The sequence below is a fragment of the Mustela lutreola genome, chromosome X (assembly GCF_030435805.1).
Source record: "Mustela lutreola isolate mMusLut2 chromosome X, mMusLut2.pri, whole genome shotgun sequence".
NCBI classification, from domain to species: Eukaryota; Metazoa; Chordata; class Mammalia; order Carnivora; family Mustelidae; genus Mustela; species Mustela lutreola.
The window spans coordinates 117,866,144-117,882,665 of NC_081308.1; the positions used below are offsets into that span (position 1 = coordinate 117,866,144).

The 16,522-nt window shown below is 45.9% G+C and overlaps 1 protein-coding gene across 4 annotated transcripts in view; it reads right to left on the reverse strand.

Annotated features, from left to right (window-relative positions):
* Positions 1–10,813: 10,813 nt before the first annotated feature.
* ARHGEF6 (Rac/Cdc42 guanine nucleotide exchange factor 6) overlaps positions 10,814–16,522 on the reverse strand; it is a 100,226-nt gene continuing 94,517 nt past the window's right edge. For all 4 annotated transcript variants that reach the window (XM_059158687.1, XM_059158686.1, XM_059158685.1 and 1 more), the window contains 3 exons: positions 15,718–15,817; positions 14,039–14,093; positions 10,814–13,247 (listed from right to left, as the gene is read on the reverse strand). In XM_059158687.1, coding sequence (XP_059014670.1) covers positions 13,107–13,247; positions 14,039–14,093; positions 15,718–15,817 — 296 coding nt within the window. In that variant the 3' untranslated portion in view covers positions 10,814–13,106. The remainder of the gene's footprint in view (positions 13,248–14,038; positions 14,094–15,717; positions 15,818–16,522) is intronic.

Here is a 16,522-nt window from a genome sequence, read left to right on the forward strand (position 1 = left end):
GGGGGCGGGGGAGGGGGGAGGAATCGTTCAGAGGGATCTCACCTTTGTGATGGGTTCCAAACGTGGTTCTAAAACTTCTTGGACCACAAAATATTTTGGCGACAGTCCCCTCCCTGGCAGTTTGCCATAGGCTTTGGTGGATGACGTGAAGTTTGCTCGGTGAAAATCAACGTGGGTCCTTCTTCCCAGCGTGTTCTGGAAAGGCTGCAGGGGAGCAAAAGAGACTTTTTGTTCTTGATTCATCGCTGCTGAGCCAGGCGGGAGGGAGGGCTTCAGTGAGAAGCAGTTGCTTATCTTTTTCAGAGCTGTCTAGGTGGTTCTACCTCGGGCAAGAGGAAGTGGAGCGGGGACTAACTGGTTCCCGCGTTCTTCCACGGAAGCCAACAGAGCTATTCTTGGTCACCTCCAAGAAACCCAGAGTAATTTGTTCATCCTATCGGTAGAGTGTGTTGCTTAAAGCAAACCCCACAGGTTCAAGCAGAAAAATATCACTGTAGAAATAAGGAAGGGGAATGGAGTGGTCCGCTGTGGGAGGACCACACAGTCCCTTCTGGGCTGAGTTCTTTTGAGCACGTTCCAGCATGAATTTCTAACACAAGGCTGAAATCATGCTAGTTGAACTCACTCGGCTGCATACCATCTTCAGTGGGAGGATTTTGGTACGAGTAGAGGTGACACTGGGTGATTCAGGGACCCATGGATATGTTGTCCTCAGTGCTGTCTTGTCCTCCGGAGCGAAGATTCTTCTACAGCCTTGTCCTCTGCACGGGATGCTTGAAGGAAGTGGGACAGCGGCCATGGCAGCCAGGAGACATGGGTCATGAGATTCCCATAGGTATTGGGGCTCCCTTAGGAAGGTCAGGACCCCAGGTCTGGCTGAGAAGAGGGTGTGGTCCCGCCCAGAGAGAAGGGACAATCCATGGGCTGTGACTTTCCCTCCCTCACGGTAGATGAGTGCCCACTTTGGGGGGACAGCTGGACTTGCCCAGCTCGCCCTGGTGAGACACGGGGGTGTGGGTAGGCAAGAGGCATTACCCCTTTTAGGGTTCCTGAGAAGGGAATCCGTGTCGAGCCTGCACAAAACTTGTACAGCCTTCGTATACCCCCACGCTCTGATTTAAACATTAACCCTTCTTCGGACACTGCATCTCCCAATTATCTCTGCCTCTGGCAACCAAGTTGCTAACGATGTCCGTTATCACAATGAATGCTACAGATACAAAAACTGCCTTTTCCAGTCTATTGCTTCCGCGCTCATGCTTCCTACTGCTCGCTAGGACACCTCTCCCGTAGCTCCCGTCCAGAACTTTCCCTGCATGTCAGCCTCACCTAGCCAACTGCCTTCAACCTCTCAGATTACTTCCTCATGAGGTCACCTTGCCCTTTCTAAGAACTTCAGTCCCATCCTTCACCCTCTTCTCTTCCTGATCTACATGCTTACAGCATGCTGTCGCCCCGACCCTGCCCGCTCATGGGCTCAACGACCACCTTCCTGCCTTTAGTCCTGACCTGCCTCCTGGAGCTCGTCCCCTCAAACCTGAAACATTCAAATGGAACTCCTAATCTTTCCCCCCAACACAACGAGGTCCGCTTTCAGTATTTCCCATTCCAGAGAGTTCCAGCCTCTTCTGCCCTACTTCCCAAAACAGAAATCTGGCCTGACTTCTCGCTGCCCTCACTCTCGTGTCCAATCCTACCAGCGTAAATACATCACCCCTATTTCTTAAATAGTCCTTAAATTAATCTACTTCTTTCTATCTCTGCTGCCACTCTCCTAATCCACACTACCATCATCTTTCTTCTGGCAGCCTCCTAGCCCGCCTGCCTCTACTCCTGCTCACTCTCATTCACCAAATGATATCTTAAATAAATGTCTGATTTGGGGTGCCTGGGTGGCTCAGTTAGTTGGGCATCTGTCTTCGGCTGAGGTCATCATCCCGGGGTCCTAGGATCAAGGCTTGAGTCAGGTTTCTTGCTCCTCCCCCTCCCTATCTCTCTCCCCCCGCCCTGCTGTACACACACAAACACACACACACACACGCACACTCTCTCTCTCTCTCTCGCTTGTTCTTGCTCTATCTCAAATAAATAAAATCTTTTAAAAAAGTAAATACAAGTCTGATTTTTCCACTGTCCTGCTTCATCATCTCCTGCTAATACCTCTCTCAATGTCTTAAGCTCCAACCCTCAGTTCTGCTGAGCAAGGCTACTCATGCTCTCCCGCCGTGGGCCTCAGGCGAGCATGCTCTCTCTCTTTGCTTGGAACCCCCGTCCCCTTCCCCCACTGTACCCTGCACTGAGTGTCACAGCACTCGCCAAAGTTGAGGTTTTTCCGACTATGCTGTGAGCTTTTAGAGCAAGAAGACCTTGTCCTGTTCACCTGTTTGTGGTGACTCCAGTGCCTGCCACAGAGCCTTGATTCATTGTATGAATCAATTGGTCCTTGATTCATTGTATGAAGAAAAAAATGAATGAATAAATGTCTCTGCTTGCAACTCATTTAAGTAGTTCATAAAATAATTCTGTGCATTGGTTAAAGCATAAGTTTGCAATACTGGAAAAATATTTTATGTCAACAACATGTATATGATAAAACTGTACTCAAGGAATAGAGAATGTATAAATTATACTGTAGATAAAAATAAATGAGTTGTTTTCCTGGAGCACCTGGCCGGCTTGGTCAGTGGAGCGTGTGATGCTTGAGCTCGGGGTCATGAGTTCGAGCCCTATGATGGGTGTGGAAGTAACTTAAAAATAAAATCTTTAAGGGGCGCCTGGGTGGCTCAGTGGGTTAAAGCCTCTGCCTTCGGCTCGGGTCATGATCCCAGGGTCCTGGGATCGAGCCCCATATCTGGCTCTCTGCTCCGTGGAGAGCCTGTTTCCTCCTCTCTCTCTCTGCCTGCCTCTCTGCCTACTTGTGATCTCTTTCTGTCAAATAAATAAAATCTTTTAAAAAACTGTATTAAAAATAAAATCTTTAAAAAATAAATCCTCTATTTTCATTATATGGTTCGTGATAGTTTGTAAAACAGTACATGAAGTTGGTCCAAACTTCACTTGAACGTTTTTAAAGTTGTTCTAGTAAGTAATGGGGACTTGAGTACCTATAATATTTTAATCGTAAGTTATCTAATTTCATCCCATTTTTATAGACATAGTACTTTTACCTTCCATCTAAGGGTTGGGGGGAGGGGAAGCTTGAAATGACCAATGATTTTTATTTCCAGACAGAGAAAATGAATGAAGTATGAAATATTACCGCCACTGTTACTTGGTAGGGAGCAAATGTCTAAAAAAGGCAAAGTTGTCAGTACGGGGCACCCCAGTTAAAGGAAAACAGCATATAGACACCCCCACCCTGGGCTCCAGGAGGGAACCTATCTGGCATTGAATTTGACTATTTCCACATCTCCTGATACTACCGTGTTGCAGGCTACACTGCTGTCTGAAGTAACAGACGCAGAAACCCGGGACTTGAAGCTAAGTAGAATTTATTTTTCTCTGTGAAACACATCTCCAGTTAAAAAAAACAAAACCAGGGGCACCTGGGTGGCTCAGTCAATTAAGCATCTGACTCTTGATCTCAGCTCGGGTCTTAATCTCAGGGTCGTGAGTTCAGGCCCCATATTGGGCTCCATGCCAGACACAGAGCTGACTTTTTAGATAGATAAATAGACAGACAGATAGATAATTTTTTTTTTAAACCCAGAAAAGGGAGCCTGGGTGGCTCAGGTCATGATCCCAGGGTCCTCGGATAGAGCCCCACATGGGGCTCCCTGTCCTGGGGGAAGCTTGCTTCTCCCTCTCCTTCTGCCTGTCTCTCTCTTTGTCAAATAAATACATAAAATCTTTAAAAATAAACAAAACCCCCAGAAGTAGTCATTGTAGTGTAGTGGTCGCATCTGGAGTCAGACAGACACCTTCCTGACATAGCCTCTGCCATTTTACGAACTTTAAAACCATGGCAGATCATTTCTCCTCCTCTGAGCTTCAGTGTCCTCGTCTGGAAAGCAGGGATGATAAGAATGCCTGTTTGGCCAGGTTTGTGAGTGTTTAACGAGATCATTCACAGGAAGTCCGCAGCAGAGCCTGCTCTCTGGAACAGGAAGCCATCTTAAAATGGTTGGGACACCTGAGACCGAGGAAAATAGGACTTGCCCACTGTAGCAGACCAAAGACCACACTCAATTTGAAGAAAAGTAAAAGAAAAAAAAGCCAGGGTAAGATCACATACCTAACATTACAGTAGATTTGTGTGGAGCAAAGACTCTTTCTTACAGTTTCATTGTCAAAAACATTGAACCCATTGAAGGCTTGGGGTTGCCCAGTATTTTGGTTGTCTTGAGCAGTTCCACATTTAGCATATTTAGGAAGGTTTCTTTCTTCTTCTTCTTCTTCTTCTTCTCCTATTTTTTTTCATTTCAGGGGTAGAGGTCAGTGATTCATCAGCTGCCTATAACCCCCAGTGCTCATTCCGTCACGTGCCCTCCTTAGTGCCCATCCCCCAATGACTCCTCCCCCCCCACCCCCTCCCCTGCAGCAACCCTCAGTTTCCTGGAGTTCAGCATCTCTTCTGGTTTGCTTCCCTCTCAGTTTTCATCTTATTTCATTTTTCCTTCCCTTTCCCTGTTGTTTTGTTTCTTAAATTCCTCATTATTGGTGGGAATGCAAACTGGTGCAGCCACTCTGGAAAACAGCATGGAGTTTCCTCAAAAAGTTAAAAACAGAGCTACTCTATGACCCAGCAATTCCCCTACTAGGTATTTATTCAAAGGATACAAACACGGTGATCGGAAGGGGCACGTGCACCCGAGTGTTTATAGCAGCAGTGTCCACAATAGCCAAGCTATGGAACGAGCCCAGATGTTCATCAACAGATGAATGGATCAAGATGTGAGGTGTATGGGGCGCCTGGGTGGCTCAGTGGGTTAAGCCGCTGCCTTCGGCTCAGGTCATGATCTCAGGGTCCTGGGATCGAGTCCCACATCGGGCTCTCTGCTCAGCAGGGAGCCTGCTTCCTTCTCTCTCTCTCTCTCTCTCTGCCTGCCTCTCAGTGTACTTGTAATTTCTCTCTGTCAAGTAAATAAATAAAATCTTTAAAAAAAAATAATAAAAAAAAAAAGATGTGAGGTGTGTATACATATACATACATATACATATATGCATGTATATACATACACGTATATACATATACGTATGTATATATGCATACATATACATACATGTATGTATGTATGTGTGTGTGTGTGTATGTACATATGTGTGTATGTGTGTATATACATATATGCGTGTGTGTATACGTATATACATATATACGTATGTATATATACATATATATACATATATTATATATACACTTCACATCTTCTATATATATATAGAAACCTTCTATATATATATACACACACATATGGATAAAGAAGATATATATATACATACATATATGTATGTATATATATATACACCTCACATCTTCTTTATCCATATATGTATATATATATAGAAGGTTTCTTTTAAAAAGGACTGTGATCATTGCTTCCCGCTCTGAAGGACACCCGCACCCAAATGTACTTCCTCCATGCTACACTCCTCTGAGTAACGCCGCACGCGACTCGGCAACTCTCACGAACGCCAGTGGGTGCCCCACTCCTGGAGTTACATTGAATTATCCTTCCCACTTTTCTGCTAATGTAACCGCACTTAAAGTCCAATAATTTTTCTGTCACAAACTCTATTCCTATCTTCTGTACTTCTCTGCTATAAACCTCTTTGCAGGCCAACGTGCAACCTTTAACTCAGATTTTTTTTTTTTTTTTTTTCCGAGATTTGATTTTTGTTTATTTGTGAGAGAGAGAGAGACGGAGATAGTGGCAGAGAGAAAGAGCGAGCGAGCGAGCGAGCGAGCACAAGCTGGAGGAAAGGGAGAAGCAGGCTCCCGGCTGAGCAGGCAGCCCGACTCAGGGCTCGATCCCAGGACCCTGTGACTGTGACCTGGACCGAAGGCAGATGCTTCCACAACTGAGCCCCCCAGGTGCCCCTTTAACTCAGATTTGATTCACATTTCTCATTACTAGGTGTTTTTTTTTTTTTTTAATCCATCCAACACTGATGGACATTATGTGCTCTGTGCTAAACCCGAGACAAATGCGATCCAGTCCCTCCCCTCAAGGAGCTTACAGTCTTCTGCATAACAGGGCTGCGAACGTTTAAAGCCTGGGGTCCATGCTGCCCCAGGGGTTAGGGACCCGTGTTGCACGGGTTATATGCCAAGGACACAAACTCCGAGGAGCAGGGGAAGGCAGGTGTCAGGAAAGGCTTTCTGGGAGTGGTGGCCCAGACTGAGGATGCTGCGGGGAGGAAAGGAGCCCCCGAGGGCGAGCGCAGAACACACAAAAGCATAGGGTTCAGGGAGGCCCCCCGGAGGGCCTTGCGTGGGAACCGGTCTTGGTATATGGCCGGCCACACAGCTCCTGAGGAAGCCCAGTCTAGGAAGAGGCCCCGAGCTCATTTGGCAGCGAGAAACTATCCTCGGGCCTGCTTTCCCAGAGGGGCTGGCTCCACATGGCCCACGGGGCAAGTTGTGAGAAGGTGGCCGGGAGGCTGGGCCACAGGCCAGACCCTGCAGGCTTGGAGGCCGCGGACAGCGTGGGCCTCCAGTTGGCTTCTGCTGTAGACACTGAGGCAAGTTTTCACAGGTTTCCCATTCACATTATTTGGAACATTTGCTCGTTCAACAAATATTCATTGAGTAGGTACGATCTCCTCGTGTAGGAGGTGACCCAGGCAGGGGAAGCACAGTGTGATGACAGGATAAGGGCTGTTGGAGTCTGGATTCCCGGAGGAGGCAAGACTAGAGCTCACTTTTTTTTTTTTTTAATTTTAGAAATTATTTCAAAGTTAGAGAAGTTCAAAAAAAATCATAAAAATAACAGTGTACCTTTTTTTTTTTCCTGAACCATTTAAGGTCGTGGACTTAATGACCTCAGGGTTCATTTCCTAAGAATAAAGATATTCTTCTTTATAACCATAGCACAGATGATTCCCCAGTAACACAGGGTTTGGATTTTTTCCAATAAATAGAATAAAGTACTATAAATATATTTGCTCTTCCTTAAGATTTTCTTAATAACAGTTTCTTTCCTTTGGCTTACTTTATTGTAAGAATGCAGCATAGGACACAGAGAATGTACAAACTATATGTTAACTGTTAATATCTTTTTTTATCGCTTTGCCCTTCCATTATAGGATCCAGTCTGGGGAGCAGGTACTGAATGTAGTTGTTAGATCTCTTTAGTCCCTTTTCATCTAGAACGTCTCTTCAGCCTTTCTTTGTATTTAACACATGGACATTTTTGCCTCAAATAATCATCTCCCCTCCTTAAAAATAAATAAATAAATAAATAAATAAGAATGTTCCTTATTTTGGGTTTGTCTGATGCTTCCTCATGGTCAAGTCCAAGTGATGCTTTCCTGGATGGCAAACCACATACATGACGTTGTGTTCCTTTCAGCGTCTTACATCTGGAGGCGTATGATGGCCATTTGCCTCTCCTCGCTGATGTGGATTCCGATCACCCAGAGAAGGAAGGTGCTGTCTGGTTTTTGCATCTCTAATCACCAGTCTCCCCTTTCTAACAAGTAAGCAGTCTTGGGGGAAACACTTCGAGAGCATGCAAATATCTTTCTCATCATCAACATTTTCCCCTTTATTTAGCATCTGAGAGTCATTTTTGCCTGCATCAGTCTTTAGTATGGCGGCTGCAAAACAAGGATTTCCCAACTCTGGGAAATCACACAAATGTGGTTCCTTCCACATTTACCACTCAACACTCAGCACGGTCACTTACCCTTTCTCCCCTCTTATTTCTTTCTCAGCATGGACTCATAGATGTCTACTTTTTTCAATGTTTTCTAAATCATTACTATCCTTATTTTGGTGCTCAAATTTACCTTTATATGGCCAGTGGAACCTCTTCAAGTTGGCCCGTGTCCTTGAGATGTGAGCCTGTCAGCTTCTTTTCTTAGCATTCCGTTACTTTCTGGCACAACAAGATGTTCTAGGCTCATCTTATACCTTCCCTGTTTCAGCCATAGGATCAGCCATTTCTCTAAGGAGCTCTAGTTCCTTTCAGTACAGAGTGTGTTTAGAAACCAAGTTCTGGGTACTAACTGTGTTCCTGAGAACACAGTTCCTGCTCCTAGGAAATATGTATGAGAGAGATAGAGAGAGAGAGAGAGTGTGTGTGTGTGTGTGTGTGTATGTGAGATATGTATGTGTATGTATATATGGATATATATATATATATGGAATATAACATATATAAACATATACTAATAACTATAAATACATATATTTATACACAGACACACAAAAGCTGTCAGAGTTAGCAAATAAAAATTCTGGATACCCATTTATATTTGAATTTCAGGTAAAGAGTGAAAAACACAGTATAAATATATCCCATGCAATATTTGGGACATGATCTGTATCAAAACAGTATTTGTTGCATCGCTGAAATTCAGCTGTTTTAGGTAAGCTCTACACCCAACGTAGGGTTTGAACTGGAGACCCCAAAAGCAAGAGTTGCATGTTCTACCGATGGAGCCATTCGGGCACCCCAGCTGAAATTCAAATTTAACTAAGCATCGTGGTATTTTATCTGGCAATCCTAACACATAGAAACATACATAGTACATACATATAAATGTACACATAAACATGCAGAGACACACATATATACATGCATTTTAGAAATCACGAGTTCACATTGATACTTGAGCTGACTCTAAATGGAAAGGAAAGAATTTGCTCAATGGACAGGGATGGGAAAGTGATTTTAGGCAGGGCAAAAGGCATATTACAAGACTTCAGAGAAATTCATGGAGATTATATTTTACTGTGTGGTGGGGAGTAGCCAGAGATTGTATTTTTAAACAGATGAATGACATTGACTACTGGCACCAAAGAGGACAGACTAGAGAAGGCAACAAGAGGCAAGGAGATGCATCAGTCTGAGGGAGAGATGACAAGTGCCAAAAACAAGTGATGGTCAGGAGGATGGAGACGAGTTCAGGAGATACAACAGAGTTAAAAATGGTAAGATTGGATGACTAGACTTATAAAGCGTTAATGTATAAATTGATACAGGGTTGAGGGAGAGGATGGAGCAGAGGATAATGCCCATTTTCCTGACTGGGCCAACTAAGTGGCCAGAAGGGCTGTTCAGTGGAATGGGAAACACCGGAGGAGCAGATCTGGGAATAGAAAGGAGTCCAGCTTTGGACATGTTGAGTTTGAGCTGTGTAGGACATCTAAGCTGGACTGTTCAGGAAGTAGCTGCACCCATTGTTCTGGAGCTCAGGAGAAACATTGGGATGGAAAAAATATGGATATGGGAGTCACCTGCATTTTGATCAATGAAGTTATTGGAGTAGACAAGGTTGTCCAGGAAGAGGCCATAGAAAGGAAGGCAAGAAGAAAAGTGACGAGGATCAGCAAATGTCCAAGGGACAGGCAAAGGAGACAGAGCCAGAAGAGACAACAGGGGTGGTCAGAAAGGCTGAATGAATGCCAGAAACCTTGGGATCAGGAAAGCCAAGGAAGGAGAGATTTATCAAGGAGGCAAGGGTCAAATAACAAGCTAGCAACTGAAAAGTGTTCCCTGGATTTTTCGATTGAGAGCTTATGAGTGACTTCCCAAGAGTAGGTGGCTGAGGTAGTAGCCTACTTAGCAGGTGCCAAGCACAAAGGAGAAAGAGTACAGATCCCGGAAGCGGACAGACCAGGGTTTCGAATCCCAGCTCCACAGCTACTAGCATCTTGTTCAACATCTGTGCTTCTGTTCCTTCGTCAGATGGGGATGGCCAATAGCTCACAGAGTGGTTGCGAGGGTTTCCTAAGCCCAACCGTATAAACACTTGGGAGAGCCCAGCCCACAGAGGTGTGATATTACATCGACTGCTTCAGAGCAAGAAACATCAACCACGAAAGGCAACCCAAGCAGAGAGGTAATATTTGGTGCCTACAAAATCATTGGTGACAGAAGCTGAAGTCAGGGGACTAACATTGGACTCATGGCTTCAAGGTCATTGTATTGTAATTATGATCCAAATCTAGTTCAGGAAGCTTCTGCTCTCGCTCCGTCATGATCACTGCCATGACCGTCTCCCACGCACAAGCTGTGAGTGGACACACTGGAAGCTAGAGTATAGAAGCCACAAACACATCTCCGGGATGGCCCTCCAGCCGCGAAGCCCCAGGACGATGGCCTCTAGCTAATGTAAGCCTTCCAAACATCGTGCAAAGGTGTTTCATTGACAGAACTGAAAATGTATCAGAGATGCACACTGTATCTCCATACCCTAGCTGCAAGGGAGTCTGAGGGTTTTGTTTTGTTTAAGTCTTCCAGGGAGAGACACAAAAGGGGTAGGAAGGGTGCTGAGCAGCGAAACAGATAATATCCAGCACATTTGTCTCAAGGTGGAGCAAATATTTTCATCTTGACGGCTGACACCAGCATTCCAACTGTGGTCAGAATGTAGGCTATCACTGGTTGATAAAATCCTGATTGTGGACGGAAAATGGTGTGCGAACAGTTCGTAGGTTGGGACCAGAAGGAGAGTGGTGGCAAAGTTAAGGAAGGTTCTGTCTTATGACATGAGTTATCTCTGTGAAGTGGGGAGCAAGTGCACCTGCCAGGGGACCCGATGACAGCGGACAGCTCAGGAGTACATGGGGGAGGAAGCTGCCACCCTGTGAGAAATATTTCTGAGGAGAAGAGAAGAGAAAAAGAAGAGAAGAAAAACACAGGACTTGGTTTATAAAGCACTGTTATTCTTATTTATTGAAAATGTCCATTTTAAAAGTCTTCAAAATAAAAACAAGTTAGAAAATCTGAGCTTGTGTAAGAAGGGACATGACGGAAGAGGAACTAAAAAGCCTCTAAGGGCAGCGGTTTAATTACAGGGTGACAGGAACCCACTTAACAGAGGATTGTAAACAACACACCTATGGAGACACTGGTCTCGGGTGAACATGGCTTCGTTTCCTGTGTAGGACTGCTTCACTACCCACAGTACCAAGGGCCTCTCTTCCAAAAGGCCCAGTTCCAGAAACATGCATATGTACACATCACTTTAAAATAAAGACCTTTCAATATTGTAAGCAATCCTATGCCTTATCAGCTAAAGTATTTTGTAATCACAAAAATGTTCCCTACGGATATAGCTGGTGCATTTACTGCAAGCCATTCATTAACCACAGGTGGGGCAGATGCTCAGGTCTGTGTGGTAGTTGTTCATTTTTAGGTGGAGGATGGTATATCTAAGCTGCTGGGCTTAAAAACAGAACAGGAGCCACTTCTAGAAATCTTCACTCTTCATTCCAAAGATGGCTGCATGCGGTTGGCTGATGGCGGTCTTCCAGAACCGTCCCCTTCCTGTGGATGGTGTCATTTCTGCCGTGTGGCAAGCAGTCAATAGCCCTGTACCGCGGAGCTACGGGAACTTGAGGCCCCCCGAGTACTACAAAAAAAAGAGCTTAGCGAGCTGGGGGATTCAAACTTCAAGTGTGGTTTCTAAACGCCATTGGCAAAACCCACATTTAGAGGGACCCACCAAATATATCTGGAAGGTGACCTTGACCAGTCCATTGGCCCTTTGCCTCTCTTTCCAGTGATCAGCCCCACCTGCCTGACTGCACCTGTCTTGGGGAGAGGGGGCAGTGGGTTGCACTGCTCTGTCCTGGAGCCTCGTGCCAACTTCCATTTGTGCCTGTTTGGATGTGTTCTGCTCTTCTGGGACCCTCTTCTAAACCTGGTTTACCACTGTTCTAAATTTGGAGACACTCACAAAGGGGACTGTTGGAGTCAACGAGCAATGTTAGTAGACAAGTTCCAAACACGGAGCTTCACCAGGAACCAGCATACGACCACTGCCAGGGGTAGGGGGATAGGCGGGGGGGGGGGGTCCTTTCTTTCTGGATATGCAAACTCGACCAACAGCACATTTCTGCAAATAATGCTTCAAGTCCTACTCAAAGAGGTTGATGAATATTACAGCTTCGCACTGCATACCTGGAAGAGTGATAAAGTGAATTAAAGCAGTCTACTAGGGCACGCTATCTCCTCAATGCGGATTGTTTTGAAGGAGAGGTTCACAAGTTGAAATATGCCATGTAGATGAAGTGACTGCTCACGGTCTATATTTCCAAAAAGTAGGCAAAGTGCACACGTACGAGTTTACATACCGCTTTACACGGTTGGCTGAAAAGCACTGGGGAAGTAGAAAACTTACACACGAGGCAGACAGTGACGGGCAAAAACTATCATGCACTGGGCGGGCATGGTCAACTCTGCGGCAGATGGGCAAGATTGTCTACTGCAATTTGCTAATGGGTCTGGTGTTGGCAAGGGTGACCGGGGCTTCTGCCCCATAGAGTTAAAATGTAAACCCACACAAAAGAAATAAGGATGCTACTGTTTTCTTGACCTTATAGACAACACAGGGCAGTAATTTTAAAAAAAAAAGTGTGCATTGAGGGTGGCACATGATAGTCGGGGCAGGATGACTGGGCAAATGACCCTACCCTTGTCATAGCTCAAGGAGCTTTGCTCTCCTTAAATTGGGTACTGAGGGGCTTCCAGATACAAGAAAGCATGAAAGAAAAAGTCAAGTTCACATTTACTAAGCCACGGCCGGCCACTTTGATACGGCAGCCCCAAAAGAGTGACAGAGTGGGGTGTGGGGGCGAGTAATGGCTGGTGAAGAGGCACTATAAATTGAAGGCCATATGAAGACCATTTAAATCATCTAAAATCCATTTTAAATCCTCGTTTTCCTTTTCTTATTGAGTGGAAAAGACTCGGGGGAGAGTTCCACCACCATGTCTCGCTTTTACCCCGGTCAAAAAGAAAATAACCAACCAATAACCAAACGACAACGAACACTCAAGCAAACAGAGAAAGCGAGAGAGCGAGAGAGAGAGAGAGAGAGAGAGAGGACTGACTCAGATACAAAATAAAAACCAAGGAAGTGAGCAAACAAATCATTCAGCTGGACATTTCTAGATGCCCCGGAGGCACGTGTGCCCAGTTGCACAGTGACGGTTACGGAAGAACGGAGGTCTTGCTACTGGACTCGGCCCGAATACACTCATCAGTCTGCTTCAACAGCCTCCGCACCAGCTTTTCTAGGTCCCTTCTTGATTTCAATTCTTCTTCCAGGCACTGCTTCATTCTTTTATTTTCCTATGATGGCAAAAGACTGGTTAATTCCCCAACCAAGGGCACCCTTCCCAGGGCTCCTCCTGCTCATCTTCTTAGCAGCCTTCACCACTGACTGTACATGCCTTCCTCGGGCTCCTTTCTCTCAGCTTCTAAGGCAGGACAGGCCCCTGCTTCTCTGACCCCTCTCGGGCCGAGCTTTCGCATTCTTTGGGCCTGCGGCGTAAGCATCCACGGTGGCTCTGGCCCAGGCCCTCTTCCGGCTTAGCTCTCTTTTCACTTAGTGTCTCATCTCCTGCAGCTCAACTCAGAGGCCGTGCATGTCTCTTACACACTTGACCTCATCTCATCTCACAAGCACTAGGTCCACAGTCCCCCAGTATCAACTTGGTATATACAAGTACCTCAAACTCATTATGTCCTAAAGTGAACTCTATCTCTATAGCCACCCCAACCTTCTCTTCCTCCCGTGGCTCTGGATCTCCATGAAGGGAACCACCCTGTCAAACCAGAGACCCATGTAAGAAGCTTCATCTTCAATCCTTATACTCGGTTCTCCTTATACTCACGCACTCACAAGTGCCTTATCTTTGTTAACGTTCTGCTTACAGATGTCAGAGCACAGGAAAGCCATCACTAAGTATGGGACCCTATTGCAAACCGCTAAGTAGGTATATGAGCAATCCTGAGAAATCTGAAGCCAAGACCATGCAGTAAAATCAACAAAACCTACCTTGAAGACACAAGAAAAATCCCCACCTCACCACCTTGTTCCTGTTATATGACCCGAGAAAATGACTACTCTATTTCATTACCTGTTTCAGTTCTTTGACCTCATCCTTCAAGGCATACACAGTGTCAACCAGACTCCTACAACATAAAGTTCAGAGATTAAGAGCTGGCACTGAAATGCTGTTAAGGAAAACTCAACCATAAAAGCAGCTTTCGAGAACTACAGATCCTGAAAAGCAGTGGACTTTCTAGCTGGTCAGGAGAGAGAGAGACTGCTACGAACCATCCTTGTGGTTGCCATTTTTATGGGCAAACAACTGCCAGCACGCATGGTCATTCGAATGCCATGTCTTGGCACCTTTCCTATTTTGCTCTCTTCCTTGGCCGCTTGCTTCCCAGCTTGAGGGAGTACAAAGAGAGACCAGGGCTCGTCATAAGGTTCTGATTCTTTCTTTGGGGCAGGAATGAACATCACCTAACATATTAGGCCTATCTTACGATATCTGTGTGATGGCACTGCTGTTCTCACTTCTCCGACTCTACATGACCCTGCATGACACAAAGTCGGGGGCATTATTTCTGGAAGATCCCACCTGTCTTAAAAGAGGATGAACTGCCCTGGCTGAGTCATGGGACATTTAAGTCCCAGATGGCTCTCTCCCTGGACAAGAACTCTGGAGATCTGGGTTCCAGTTCTGATCCTACCACTTACCAGTCCTCCAGCCCTGGGTAACCAGTTTCTTTCTCCTCCTCTCCTTGTCTTACTTTCTTTGCATACAAAATGAGGATAATACCACATTTCCCGCAAGCCACACAAAGTTGCTGTGGAGATTAATATAGCTCTCATAACAATGTTATTACAACCGTTATCATTTATTGAGTGATGACCATGGGCCAGCCTTTATACTTCTTCTTCCATTTAGCCCCACAACAAACCTTAAATTCAAGTATTACCATCATACCCATTCATGGATGCAGAAACCGAGGCATGAAGCAGTTAAAGAGGCTGGCCCCAGGTCACACAGCTAATGTGATGCAGAATTTGGACTTGAACCAGGGCTGTTCTCTTGAGCCCAAGTGCTTTACCATTTTGCCACATCACTTCATATACCAGATGGAAAAACACATTGACGATGTCAAGCACTTTGAAATATGCTGTCCTATGCAAATTTAGGCCTGACTTCAGAAATGACTCAAGTTTAAATAAATGAATTATTTGGCTACTTTGTTTATTTTATGAGCCCAAAGGTACTTAACCTGATTTTTCCCCATTAGGTCACCCTCACTAATGTGCAAAGGTAGACTGGGAACATCATTTTCCTGTGCCTCAACCTCAATAGAAGTGGTGAAAGTAATGCTTGTCTCACTGGGTTTCTGGAGGATTCTAAATATTCAAGTATGTGAATGTCCAGGGTTTGACTCAGTAAATGGGAGAAGCAACCCTCTGGCCAGGAGAAGTAGTGCTGTAGCCTTCCCCAGAACCATCTGGACCCTGGAGTGCTATTCTTGAATACTCTGAAGCACTTTACTGTACGGGGGAGCTGGCCCCAGAAAGTTCCACCCACTCTGCTTCCCATTCCTCCTTCCCCTTGTTGGGGGGCAGCCCTCCCATAGTTCCCAGCGGCGTGAGAGCAAAAAGGGCTATACGCCTGGACAAGGAGGCACTGTCCTTCAGTGCGGGCTTTGCAACAGACGCACTACCCTGCCAGAACCTTCTTTCCAGCCCCCAGACAAATCAGAAAATGTAGCCTGCTCTACTCACTTTTCTTCAATGATAGTCTGGCCATTGCTCCTGGTTTCTTCAATGATGAGTTTCTCCTCCTCGGGGAGTAATACTTGTGGGAGTGAATCTTTGCGAGCACCTACGAAGACAAGGGTTGCGAGAGGGAAAAAGAGACTACTCTAGGTGTTGGCCCTTCTGCTATTGTCGCTGAGGGGTTTTTGTCGATGGCACGTTGCTGCCTTGTACCCACAGAGCAGTCATCCAACACTTGCTGACTAAAATCTTCCTGACATGAGAAAACAGACAAATAATTGATTTGATTTTGGCCAGGGTGGGGGCTATTTTGTGAGTGAAGTCCATTTTGGTGAAGGTCAGTGCGGGGGTGCGCATTACCACATCGCACAAAGATGTGGGCATCTTTATGGGTCTAGAGATGGAAGAGGTGACAGAACAGACAAGGGACCGGACCAAAGAGCTCTCCTGCACCTCCAACCTCCCCCTCGCTTCTGGAGCATTCCTTTTGGAGCTCGAGCCCTTAACCTTCAGCCTTTGCGTTGTGTGTGCTCATTGCCTCCCCCTCGCTGAGGTGGTGGTGTCTCTGCTTTCCACAGGGTCCGGCACTCCACAGGTGCTTACCAAGTAGGCAGCAGACTGGCTGACTGACTGACTGGTTAAACGTGGTGGGAAGTAACAGCAGTGAGTTCCTGGGAAACGGGACTTCCAGCTGCAGAGGGAGGGGGATGGGAGGCCGCCATGATGCTAGACATGGCCAAGTCTCAGGGGAAGGCTGGGCAGGAGGGGCGGAAATGGGACTCTTGAGACCAGAACACCTGCCTGTGCCTCC